At 40.5% G+C, this 14,342-nt stretch overlaps 1 protein-coding gene across 5 annotated transcripts in view; it reads right to left on the bottom strand.

The window, feature by feature from the left end:
- Positions 1–7,467: 7,467 nt before the first annotated feature.
- Positions 7,468–14,342, bottom strand: part of slx4ip (SLX4 interacting protein) — a 93,708-nt gene continuing 86,833 nt past the window's right edge. For 4 of the 5 annotated variants that reach the window (XM_031901418.1, XM_031901417.1, XM_012962570.3 and 1 more), the window contains one exon: positions 7,468–10,659. In XM_031901418.1, the coding sequence (XP_031757278.1) occupies positions 9,954–10,659 (706 nt within the window). In that variant the 3' untranslated portion in view covers positions 7,468–9,953. 5 annotated transcript variants of the gene reach the window in all.

Here is a 14,342-nt window from a genome sequence, read left to right as displayed (position 1 = left end):
TTCTCTGCATATAAATCTGGTCCCTGAATTTGCGAGAGTTTTTGTTATTGTCCCATGGCAACAGTGCAGAAAAGGAGGAAAATCACTTACGCCTTAATGTCCATTTGGCAGGTACTCAGAATGCCAAGAGCCCGCGGAGATGGAGAAAATGAAATCTCGGCTGATGTACACATTTCAGATAGAGGAGTCGCCAGCATTCACAACGCGAGGGTTAACTATAGACACAGGATACCAAATAGGAAACATAGAAAAGTTATTTTTCAATAACTTTTTTACCTGCAAAGAATGATCTACCAGAAAGAAGAGACTCAAGAGGCAGAATTACATACCTAATCTGGAACATTCAAAAATATTCTTTGCTTATTAGTTCCTAGGTCAGAGGAATTCAAATGCTAGATATAAGTCTGTATCGGTTCTTCTTCTATTTAGCTATGATTGGTATCTGCCATTCCGGGTACCAATGACTCTGGCCATGGCCACTCAGCATGCAATACTGCTCCAACCTGCTGGCTCACTACATTACTAGTTCTCGATTGCCTGACGCTATTTAATATTATCAGACAAGATATTTACTGCCAGGAGGCAAAAGGGGATTTAGGCACAGAGAACAATGGCTTCTATGGGCAAGGAATCAAGGGGCTCATTTACTAACCATTAATTTTTAATTTTAAACTCAATTTTTTTTTAGAAAAAGTCACAGAGAAAAAACACTGCAACTTTTCCAAGATTTACAATTTGACAATTCACCAGACTAAACTTGCCCAGTTCATGTAGAAGTCAATGGCAGAGGTCCTTTCTCTTGCCTTGAAGTTCTTTCTTTTGTCTCGAAACTTCATAGGTTTCACTGGGTTTTTGCAGCAACAATTTGAAAAAGTCAATTTTTTTTACGACTTTTTTTTTTAGTAAATATCATTCAGGAAAACAAAGTTTTTGTAAATCTTCCCCCTATATTCTGTATATACAGTATATTGTGAGTGGGTCCCTAAGCTCAGTAAGTGACAGCAGCACAGAGCATGTGCAGGGAATCAGCAGAAAAGAAGATGGGGGGCTACTGGGGGCATCTTTGGGGGCACAGATCTTCCCTGCTAATGGGCTGTGGTTGCCTTGGGCTGGTACAGAAGCCCAAAATATAATGTATAGAAATTCTAGGGTGGCTGGTTGTCTTGCCATGAAAATAAATCAATGTATTTAATATTATTTGAACCATATTATAAAGTTACTTTCTTTCTCTCTCTCTCTCTATATATATATCACTTGATAACAATCCAACCTGTACAAAAATCTATCTAATATACAGTATCTCCCCCTTTTTTTTTGGCACAACCAATAATTGTTTTTCCTTACAAGCCCCAGGACCCACAGAATCCTTACACCAATGGCTTTGTAGAAAGAATCAGTGGCTGTTGATGGTTTAGGTTTACCTTATCACGTATAGCGAGGAATTACCTTTTTTCTTCCACTGTGCCATTAATCTAGATTAATATAATGCCAAAGTTCATTTTCATCGTCCTTCCAGTTCCCACATCATTCTGGTTCTCATCACTGGCTTATATCAGAATTTTATTCTTATCTCTTCCATGTTAGAAAATTCCTCCACTAAATGTCTTATCTCACCTCACTAATATAAACAACAGAAAGCATGGTCCTTTTCAATAAAGATTTATTGCCTGGCAAACTAGCCCTAAAATCTGTATGGGAGAAGTTCTGCCATGGAACAGGAGGAGATTGCTGTTTTTCATCAGTAGGATAAGCTACAAGTCAACTGATGGACAATAAGCGCTTCCATATAGATAAAAACCAATGTAGCCCAACCCTTAGGCTGCCGAGGACATATCAAGCATACTGTAATGTAATCAGTGCATGTTTCCACTTTGTAAGTCATGATTCTTTTGGAACATGTACAAGTATAAAACTCCTATGCACTTAGAGAACAAGATGTATATCTTTATTTATAAAGCGCTACTTATGTACGCAGCGCTGTACAGTAGAATACATTAATACAAACAGGGGGTTATTAAGATAATAAATACATAGTATTACAATAAAGACAAAGAAATAAAAGATACAGTTGCAAGAAGAGTCAAAACACAAGAGGATGGAGGTCCCTGCCCCGTAGAGCTTACAATCTATATGGGAGGGTAACTTACAGACACAAATGGGCAGATATAAGTGCTGTAGGTCACAGTGGGTGACAGTACAGTATAAGTGCCAGTTTCCAGATCAGGTGCTGGGTGAGTGCTCCAAGAGGGAGTCTTTAAGTTTAGTTTTAAAAAGACTGAGGGAGGATTCTCTCAGTGGTGTTAGTATGGTCAGAGAAGGGGAGACTGGAGTCAAAGATCACCCCCAAACAATGCATGGAATTGACAGGGTTGATGAGGGTGCCTTCAATAGAGATAGAAAAGGGGGGGAGTAGGACCAGGCTTAGGCGGAAAGATCATTAGTTCAGTTTTTGTTAGGTTGAGTTTGAGGTGGCGTTGGTTCATCCAATTGGAGATAGCCAGGAGGCAGTTAGAGATTTGAGTCTCAGTTTCAACTGTTAATGAAGGGGTCGAAAAGTAAATTTGGGTATCATCAGCATACAGATGGTATTTGAAGCCAAATGAACGGATAAGATCTCCCAAAGACAGCGTGTAAAGGGAGGCAATCAAAGCTTGCCTCCTAACCAGAAATTCAAAAATAAACACCTGTTTTGGGGACACTGTGAGCAACATCCAAAGGGTTGGCGAGCAACAGGTTGCTCAAGAGCCACTGGTTGGGGATCACTCTTCTACTCTTTGGCAACACCTTGGTGGACACTTGTCCTACAGTAATTCTGCCTCCTGACGGTATTGATTACTTCAAAGACACTGGAGGAGCAGTATTGTCTGCTCTGATGTTAAGCTTTATAAATGGAATGTGTACATGTACAATCTTCTTGGGTGTGAAATCTCTTTAGTTCTACTTGTTAAGGCCACACAGTGAGTGTCACAATAAAGTCAGTGTTAATGTGTTGAGAAGTGATATCAACCAAAGGCTGCGGTGCACCGTGCATGCTGGGAATTAGGTGGGAGTAAGTGTAAATTAACCAATTGGCTGATAGGGAATAATAGTTAGTGTGGGAGATTCTACCAATCCACAGATATCAGGTTTGCTCATTTCACATTCAGTCTCCCCTTGTCTGCTAGGGTTATTTGATGAGCATGTAGAAAAAATACATTATACAGGTATGGGACCTGTTATGCAGAATGCTCGGGACCTGGGGTTTTCCAGATGAGGAATATTTCTGTAATTTGAATCTTATATCTCCATTTAAATATTAATTAAACTTAGTAGGATTGTTTAATAAGGATTAATTATATCTTAGCTGGGATCAAGTACAAGCTCCGGTTTTATCATTACAGAGAAAAAGGAATCATTTTCAAAAAATTTAATTGATTAAAATGAAGTCTATAGGAGAAAGCCTCTCCATAATTTGGAACTTACATTAACATTTATTTATAAAGCGCCAACATATCCCGCAGCGCTGTACAATAAGTGGGTTACATACAGTGGACATACAGAGTAATATATAAAGCAACCAATAACCGATAATATTGTTTGGTATGTCCACAAATTTGTCTCACTTATTTTTTCTCAACTGGTCAAATTCACGGTACTGGCTTCTGCTCAATGAGTAGACTGCCCTTCCTCAGGTTTGCCATGTTTCTCATTGGCACAAGCTGTCTGTTTTAATTCAGTAAATATAATTCAGATAATGTTGCTTAGGTATTTTCTAAAGGTACTTTCCCAAAAAGCCTGCCAAATGAAGGGGTGTGGTAAATTGGGTTCTCATCAAGATTTGTGTTTGCCAGTTCTCACCAGAGATATCGATAGAGTGTTTTTGGCTGTAAAACAAGTAATGCAGGTTTCATATGAAGATAAGAGTTAGGAAGGAACCAAATGTTGTATTTGCGGTACAGCAGTATATGTGTCTTGACATGTGTCCAATCTTGGAGCAACCCTGCTAGGGAGCGTTCACTTGTTTGAGATTCAGGTAGGTTGTTGTTATGGATCTGGGATAGCATAGAGATAAACAAGAGACATAAGGGACTGGTGGGCAAGCTGGTGGGTCCACAGCTCTGGGGTGGCATGTGAGCAAGATGGCTTTCAAAATACCCCAGTGGTCCAGTAGAGGAATATAAGGAAAGCAATAGGGGATTTATTCATTAGGGTAGGTCGATCCCTACATGCTGACCAGTGTGATGCTGGCAAGTAGATAGAGTATTAGGTGGAGGCTGAAGAAGACACAAAGTTCAAGGAAAGAGATGAAGACATCAGCGTGACTTTAAAGAGTTATCTGAAAATCTAAAGTCAAAGGCTTGGCAGGTTCATATGGAAGAGATATTACGTATGCTATGGGCTATGCCTGAGATGCAGAGCAAGTTTATACAGATTTTGCATGGCTATGAAATTTGTGTAGGGATGATGATGGTGCATCCAAAAGCAACTCATACATAGTGCTGAACAGCTGGAACGGAGAGATTAAAAATTGAGCAAGTTACAGAATGAAGAGGCGCATTGTTTGCAAACACCAGTAACGGTAACTAGTAAACACTAAAGTTTATAGGCTCTTTTATAGGGACAGGTTCAGATAGAAAAGTGTGTGGGGTGTGCCTATATGTTGTGCATGATTGGAACATCAGGGAGATCAGGGCACAAAGTCGACTAAACGCCCACAAATACCTTTTCCATGGAAGATCTTTAAACTCCCATGTCCCCACAGCTTGATCCCTCAAACATGCTCACTGCTGTACTTTTCTATTACCCTTTTCCTTAAATATGGTATAGCTCTCAATATATACTACCTGGTCATGACACTGATTTACTGATTAATATTAAAACAAAATTGCACTTACCACAGGTCCATATAGGTGTTATAATTAGTCAGTTGATTGTCAGGTGTGATCAGGCTGTGTGCTCGCCATAACATTGCCTAGTATATCTGAAGAGGGAGTTACTATAACTACTGGTGCTCTGATATTTCCCAGTTGTATTGGATACTCTTTGATGAGTTTAGAAGTTGAAGGAAGTCAAAGCTAATCAACTTTGTCTCCTTACATCTGGCAACTAAGTTGTTTTGAGGGCACTAACTTAAACAAACCAATAAAGGGTAACTTGTGCTCAATCAATTAATTTTAAATCACAAAATACATATAGACAACAACAAGAGCCCCTCTGCACTCACCCATTATCAATATATATAGGGCATTAAGACATTCTGTGCATTAAGCTACCAAGCAATGCCCTTCCCTTTAAGCAAAACAGGGATTGTTTGTCCATATATTGCAATATATTCAAGCTGGCCAACTGCGTCACAGTCATCCCTTCTGGCCAGTCCTACACTGACTTATCTGATTCATTAACAATTCTACTGCTTCTTATTCATTTAACAAAGGGGCTGAGTTACTTGCTTTCAGGGTTAAAGGGGACACGTCACCCTAGGAAATAATTCCAAATCCTTTTCTATCATGTTAGTTGAGCAAAATAAACTTCACTTACACTGTATAAATTAGTTCAGTTGTGTTTCCTTCAGTCTTGAAATTCACAATCACAGCAGACAGGCGCCATTTTGTGGACACTGTTATTGAAGCTTTGTATAACCCCAAAACCTTGTGATTACACTATCTAGGTGACATCTAGGAAGTGCCGACTGGAAAGTGAAAGTAATTGTAATGAAAAATCTGAGTTGTCAATCATATATTGCCTGCCCCACCCATACGCCTGAGGCAGTACTGTATTTTATAAGGTGTAACTAGAATAATACAATGCCCCGTGGAGCTGCTAACTCAGCAAGCCGATCAAGAGGAATACCAAGTTCAGAAGAGACATTAAAGTACTTGACACAGTCCCTGCAACAAGAGTTCTCAGAAGCTTTAGAGTATCACTTTCTTTAAACTCCTGGATGACATTAATTGGCTCCCTGCCTTAGGGCATTCATCCAGATGTTCATGTTACTCCACATTGCCAGTTGGTATGGCCCTTTTCACTAAGCTAAACCCTGATCCAGGAAAGGAGCAGACAAGGGTTAAGACTAAGGGCTGAGTAGTTGTGTCTGTGAGAATTAAGGTTTAATGATAGCTTGGGAAAGAGAGGAAGATGAGAGGATGGATTAGTGTAGCACAAATAAAATGCGCAATAAATAGGTTATTATTACCACATTGGAGGTTAGTAACATTAAAAACAGCAGCTTGAAATATTTTTATGCAAACCATTGCAACAAAAAGAATTGCCTTAGAGGGCATAACGACCAAAGTGAAAGATTTCACCATCAGCATCAGTTTCTTTAAAGGGTGATGGCGATTCACTGACTTGGGATGAAAACCTTCTTTATATTAATTAGAAACCCATTTGTGGAATGCTGCAATATGATTCTGTTTGTTTAACTGGTGATAAAACCCGTAGTGCTAACGGTACCTGGGGCTGCGGCAATGCTGTAAGTAGGGAGAGTAATTGCTTGTGGTGCCCAAGGCCATTCCATTGTGTATGTTGCCTCACAAACTTCTGGGAAATCTAAATATTTTCCCTGTCCAAACTAATACACCAACTATACACCGACTTGCATCGGCCATGTATGGGGCCCTCCAATGAACTTACCAGACCAATGTTGACTGGGCAGGTGTGATTCTCCCATTGGATCAAGGAGCAGATTTGCGCATTGATGCAGTCCTCTATCTGATGGCCTGTATGGTGGCAGTTATGATCCAAACAAGCCAAATGATTGGATAACCTATTGCCCAACTCAAGACGGGCATATCAAGGGAAAAATCTGCTCATTTGAAAACCACACCAAACAAGCAGATCTTGAATTCCCACCATTAGGTGCTATAACAATATCTATTATCTTTTTTCATAAAGGACACACCTAGCTTTCCCTTTAAGGGTATAAGCATCCTGACATGGTGATAAACTCCAAGTACATAACCTTACATTTATCTTTACTGAATCTCAGCTGTCAGCTGGTTGCCCAGTTCTCCAGTTTCAGTAGAAACCCTCTGTCAAAAATGTCCCATTCTGCTACCCTCCATGGCCAGATCCTCCTACTGGCTTGGTGTATGCACAATAATGGCCTTTTTAATGCATATATACTGAGCTGGTACAAGACGGGCACCACATCCTTCTTATATTAACTGCATTCACTGATGCCATTAGGGAAACCACAAGCTAGAATTGCAGGGTTGTTTGGTAGCCACGAGACACAGACACTGCAACAATAATGGTTTTGCAGACAATTTGTCCTCAAACGATGCTTTGTATGTTCTTCAAAGTCAAGTCTCTTGTAAAATAGAATGTAGGGCTAATGATATAATGCACACAGTAAAGAGACCTGTTATCCTCCTTTATCTCCTTCTAATACAAGGCAAACAAGCTGACACATTCGGGTTATTTTTTTAAGAAAAGCTTTTGCTTCCACCCCTTCTCTGAGCAAATAACTCTATAAATGCTCTCAAAACATGTACAAGGCACTTTATTTAAACTTACTTCATGAAAAATAATAAGAACAAATAAAAAAATATGTATTTGTACCGAACCATTGCTACACCGCAATAAATCCCGGCAAAACAAAGTCTAAGAGAGGAATGCTTCTGTGAATTTTAAAAACAATATTTTTACAGATAACAAATTCGGCTAGAATGTAACATGGTGCAGGATACATATTGACTTTAGCAGTACCAGCCTGTTGTGATGCTATTAGGTGGGGGCACAATGGAAATGTTATAGACAAAAAAGAGAAGGATCCGCTCACATCAAAGTGACTGACACACACGGAAAGTGCTGCTCCGGGTCCCACTCTGCGATCAGGAAAGTGTAAATCTTGCTTGGCATAAGGGTTTGAGCTTTTGTTTGCTCTTTACTTGTTTGATTTTAAATAGAGTGTTCCACCCTGGGCAGATTATAAAATCAACTGCTCCACAAATGTTTTCCTTCAGGCAATGTACATGTGGCCACACACAGACCAATTCCTCATACAGTCACGTCGCCCCCACCCCCTGAGCAATTTGTGATCACACGAGACGTTCAAGCAAAAGGGAAAACCATCCCAACTGATACCCAGATTGCTGGGGCCACAGGATGCCCTGTTAGTGTACTAGTGCATGATGTTCCTTTGTATGGGGCCACATTTTTTAGTATTCCAAGCTACTCACACATTAGGCTGCTTTTGGCATTTACCTAATATGCCTATGGGCCAGTTGGTCAAAAACGCTAAAATCATATGAGTCTATAGTCAATCCCACCTATTTTTGCACATATGTAGGTGACCATACACAGACAAATATAAGCTGCTGACCCTCCAAACCGAAGTATAGGGCCCTCCTGAAGGCCTGCCCCACCAATATATGGATGAAACTTGTATAGATATTTATTGTGTAGGTTAGAAAATCAGACACAAGGGCTTCATATGTGCTCTGACATGGTCCTCTCCTGATAGGTCTTCCTATATGATAGCTGGCCAGGGGGCCAAACAATTGGATCATACCGTGATCCATACTGTGTGAGCCACACTCAGATGTAAAAAATGTTGGTGAGCCACACAAGCATGAAAAAAGTTTCTTGATGATGCCAAATAAGGACCATGATTGGCTATTTGGTAGCCCCATGTGAACTGCTAGTTTACAGGAGGCTTGGAGTAAAACTGTGTCTCTTGACTTGCAAAACTTGTCTCCAAGCCAGAAATTTAAAAAAATGGCACCTACTTTGAGGCCACTGGGAGCAGCATCCAAGGGGGTGGTGAGTGGCTCCTGGGCCACTGGTTGGGGAACACTGGCCTAGTGCAATCTAAAACACTGGCAGGAATTAGACATTGAGAAACAACCAAATCTAAAGGTAAATCAGAAGTACAACAGGAAATGTTCTTGAAGAAAACACAAGAAATCAGAAGACATTTTAAGGCAGGAAAACTCACTTGCCCTTTCTCCTAGGTCACACAGAAATTTGGAGCAACTTGTGGAATGACAACATCAGCTTTTATAGGCCTTTAGGAAAGGATATGTCCTTATCAACATTCTGCTTTGTTACTCACTAGACCAACAGGAACAATATTTTGAAGGTTTTCATATCCAGGAAATGTTATAATTTTGTTTATTGTACTTACCATCATGGCTGACATGTGGTCAAAAATATTAAATGGCCAGCACCATAAACATAATTGTCTTTCTGTGCCACCATTACTTGTGCATTGTTCCACAGGAGTACCATTCCAATGGTGCAAGCTCGAGCACTTGTGCAACCACTGCACATCTGGAGCCCTTTAATTAAGCACCAGCAATGACACTCAGAGTGCACTTGTACTGCACCAAGGGTGTATGTGGGTGGCAGCTGTGTATCACAACCCCCAGGGTGCATGCCTATTTTTTGATAATAACCCATAATTTCTAGATCATATAGGTTGCATACACTGTGCTGTTTCTCTTTGGATTGTGCATATTTGTAATACATACACACACTTATATCCAATATACTCTTAGCCTTCCAAAGGAAAGATAAACTTTTTACAAGTATCCATTGGCAGAATGAGCTCCTCTGTAGCTGTGGATGTTTCCATGTAAATAACTGATAAGCCACTGAGAAGTGGCGTGGGGCTGTATAAACAGAGACCTATTGCCTTTAATGGCAGTCTACACACCCATAGGTTGAAAAGCACTTTGTACAAATTGGGACTTCTCCAAAGATCTTTTTTTTCACTATTTGCTAGCTACAGCAAAAATCATAATTGAATGTATATGAAGTCTATTGTGTTTTGGCACTGCTGGGCGTTTAGACTTCCTCAGCCAGCTCAGCCTGGCACCAAGCCACCATACAAGTCAAATCCTGAGAGAGGGAATGATAACATTCTTCAAGTGTCTATTCAAGGTAGGTCCTTGTTTAATGAAGGAGCTAATACAGCTATGTTTAAAACCAATGTAAGGGTTGTTAATGAATGACGTTTTGGAACCAAACTAATGCATCTTCTTTGGCCTTTGAAGTTTTGACTTTTTGGCCTTACTTTCGGCAGCTTTTACACTTTGCTCAGTGTGTATATTTGAAAAGAGTGACAAGGCACCTTGCTGCTGTTTGCTTGCCACACTTATTATAGCTGCTGGCTTGCTTGGCAACGTGTCACCTCTATCTGCTGAAACATGTCGGACAGGATCAGTCTGTGAAGCTAATGGGACATGCTCTAGATCTTTCACTTGAGCCTCGTTTCTTTGCATGCCTTGCTGGATGAATGTATCGCTTGTTAAACAAGATTTTTTGCATCTCTCTTTCCCTTCGGAACTGTGTCGTCTCCTCTTCTGTTGCATAACACTCGCTCTGAGGCTCTGTGTTTGCTTTGCTGAGTCAGAGAGCCTGGAGAGATGCTTGCTAAGGTCCTGTGTCTTTAACTCGGCACACTGAGGCTTTTGCTGGCTGCTAGCTTCAGATGGCTGTCTGTGATTAACATCATTTTCCACTTTGGGAACAGGAAGCCCCAAACTGTTCTCAGTATTTATGTAATCGTTTGGTTCTTCTGCCCTTTTTTCTTCGGGTTGTGCTTTGGACAGAGCCTTCTGTATATTGTTTGCATCGGCTTTGCCAGTGTCTGCCAGCCCAAGGCTAGGAGACATCCGACTGTCTCTCTCCGCTTCATCACTGATGTCCTTTGTTATTTTTGTCTTCCGAACTCTGTAATTTAAAAAACAGAGATTACAGCAAAGATCATTCTCATTACCACTAATGCAATTCATTACCACTTTAATAGGCTCACAAAACATTTATATTGTAATGCAGCACAGCCGACAAACATATATCAACTTGACAAGTAACATTTTAGTGGGAGAATAATATGGCAATTTATCTGCAGCACACACTCCTCGAATTGCACCCACAGGACCTACTGTAGTGAAGCCCCTAATACTTCCAATAGTAAAGCATGCTTTTGGACCCTATATTATATATGTATATCTGCACTCTGACTTGCTTAATTCCTTTGGTGCATGGTTAACTGGTTTATGTACAATTAAAGAATGAACCAGTGCTCCAGTTCTGTGCTCCAATGTGCTTTTAACTTCATGATGTTTCTGTCATTCTTGGGACCTTTATCAAGGATATATAGGCTGTGAAATAGGCATGCATGCACCTACACAATCGTATTCTTTCATACAGTGAGATAACAGAATTCCAGGGATAATCTGGCAGCTGAAATAACCAACTGCCATGGAGGAATAAAAAAGGGAAAGCTAAGGCCAGGAGAAGCTGGGGGAATGAGGTACCCAGCTCAGCTCCCTGAGAGAAGAGTTACCTACACAGAAATGGTGCTGGGTCCAGAAGGCTGAAAGCAGCCAAGGGAACTCACAACAGGTTTACTAATGTCCAAGTGGGATGGAAAAGGTGGGCAGCTTGGCATTCATAGCTGGCAATGCCCATAGAGCAAGCAGCAAGGAGTGCTGATAAGAAAATGCTCTTGGCAGTGTTTACATGTTAGTAACAGGGCATAGGATAATTGGTTACTTCCTTCTGCCCTTGGCATTCTGTACAGAAGCTGCAACCTGGGCCTGGAACCATATGCAGGAATGACCTTACACTACTAACATTATATCTTCCCTCCCCCATAATCCATTCTTCATGGTAACGCCAGCCAAAAGCTTGTTAAAGGGGAACTATCGTTAATCCATAGAAAGCACTCACGGGATACAGACTGCAAAAATAGTCCTTTATTAGATGCCCAAATCAACGCGTTTCAATCAACTCAGGATCATCATGAGTGCCTTCTATGGATTGAATACATATATATATATATATATATATACACATATATACACACACACACAGACCTAAGGCCTTTACAATAGGGGGATACATACAGACATATACTATATTATATATATATATATATATATATATATATTATATACACAGACCTAAGGCCTTTACAATAGGGGGATACATACAGACATATACTATATTATATATTATATATATATATATATATATACATACACACAGACCTAAGGCCTTTGCAATAGGGGGATACATTATTCCTATACATACAGTAATGTAGATAGACAGACTGACACAGATACAAAAACACATAAGTACAATTAGTATCTCAAACACGGAGAGGTTCAGCCTGAACCAAATAAATGTGTTGCAGATGTTCAGGTCAATATAACATACTGGTATCACATTACAGAAAAGACCAAATAAAAAAAAAAAATGAGCGAATAAATACATTTGTTTCAAGGAACACGTCCCTAGGCGCACAGTGGTATTACTCAATGCATTTTTAGCTTGTGCCATCATTTTTTGCAGTGTAAGGCAGAAAGAGGCGGCGGAGCGCTGACACACAAATTGTATGTGTAGCACACAGAACAAGGATAAATGATATGATGTAAATGATTAGGCCTTGCATCAGACCCTCTGAAGGCAATTATAGGGCCTCCTTAACCAGAACAATTTTAGTTTTTTCATTGTTTACAAAAGGATAATGAATAGATTTACATTTTTGTAGAAACAATAGGGTTTTTGAAGATGTAGGCTGCACCTTAATGTACTGCTGCACCCTGTACCATGCATTTAGCCATACACGCAGGGCTACCCACAAAGGCCAATACTATGGGGAGCTCAGCTTTGCCAGACCACCTACAGTGTGTTTGTGGGAAGAGAGTTACCAGTGTTCACTGATAAATATGATTATTTTCTCGTGGCATTTACATACTGTATTAAAGTTACCTACCTGGCCCCGGGTTTTCAGGACCAGCACCATGTTCTCCTGCCCCAAGCATCCATTCTATGGATGGAAATCAATGACTTTCACTACCTCTGTAGTTAATTGTTTAGCAAAACTAAAGTGAGAGTAAAATCTGACAGAGCTGCAGCAATGATCTGATGTTAGGAAACACAAGATCTACTCCGATCCTGTTCAGCCATATGTAAAAATATTATAAATATTAGTGATGTTCTAAATACTTTGTTCTATTAACCTTTAACCAATAGTCAATGAAAATCTATACTTAAACCGGAAAGTAGGGATACAAGATAAGATGCACTAGGGAGACTCATTGAGAGACAACTGCATCAATTTGTTGATGAGTTTCTCATCTGATGGGATTTATTAACCTGATGGGTATCTGGCTGAATTTCAATCAGATATCAGTGGGGCAGGCCTCCAGAAGGCCTAAATATGAGCCAATAAGCCGCAGACTTGCTGTGGAGTGGCCGAGTTGGCAGCTTTTATCAGCCTGTGTATGGCCACCTTTAATATATGATGTAGGACTGTACATGCGTCAAGATTTAAAATCATCAAACCTACCAGCACTGGAAAAGTTATCAGATATATGATGTGGCCCTCCATATACACGATCAGACAGTACTGACACATGGCCAGATCTGTTTCTTTGGCATTTGGACCTGCCAGTGCCTTACAGACCAACCTGAAAGAGGCACATCTGAATATAATTTGATCACAGGACAGTCTGTCCAATCAGTTCTACACGTTGTAGTCTGTTTACAACATGTGTACATTCCAATAATCTAATTGGCAACAGGTTGGTGTAACGTGTGAATATTCTGACCTGCTAAAGGTTGGTTTTACCTCTGCCAGCTGCTGTTAGTTACACATAAAAAGTTTCAGTAGAAATTCACACCATGAAGTGCCCAAAATCATATTATAACCCTCTGGACCAGGGGTGCCCAGACTTTTTTGCGCAGCGATCCTCCCCGTGTACGTACGCATATGCCGTAAAAGCACTGCACTTCCGCATTCACGCTGCACTTCTGCATTTCCTGGCTTAGACGCAGTCTACCAGAAATCCATGGGGGATCAAGTGGAGGACCGTGATCGACGTTTTGGCCACCCCTGCTCTGGACAGTGTTGGCAATGCCAATTGCTTATGAATTTAGTTAGTGCCACAATATTGCAGATACAGATAGTTCAACCTGAAATGCTTTGCAAAATGTTTATATACATTGCGTATAAAAAAAAAATGTAGTCCACTATGATACTACACCTCCTCCGATAAAGCCCCCGATGGTGCAAAACACCTAGAAGGGTGGAGCTTAAGAACCATGCAGCAAGATCATTCATCCACCCCAGTAACGTTAAGAGCTGAATTGTCCGATATGCAGGTAGAAACAAAAGAATTCTCCCCCTTCTGACGATTCAGCATTAACGTTTGCCAAAGTTCAAGCACTTTCAAAGTTGCCCAGTCAAATTTTTCCGCCCTGCCAGATCGACGAGACGACCGATATCCAAGGCTTTTGCCCCTTATTGGTCGCCTTGTCTCAAACCATACATGCACTGATTATTGTATGAAGCCTCATCTGGAGTCTATGGCCACTATATGAAACCACTGTCATTTGGTATGGTA

Source organism: Xenopus tropicalis, chromosome 5 (assembly GCF_000004195.4).
Source record: "Xenopus tropicalis strain Nigerian chromosome 5, UCB_Xtro_10.0, whole genome shotgun sequence".
NCBI classification, from domain to species: domain Eukaryota; kingdom Metazoa; phylum Chordata; class Amphibia; order Anura; family Pipidae; genus Xenopus; species Xenopus tropicalis.
This window is presented reverse-complemented; position numbering and strand designations above follow the sequence as displayed.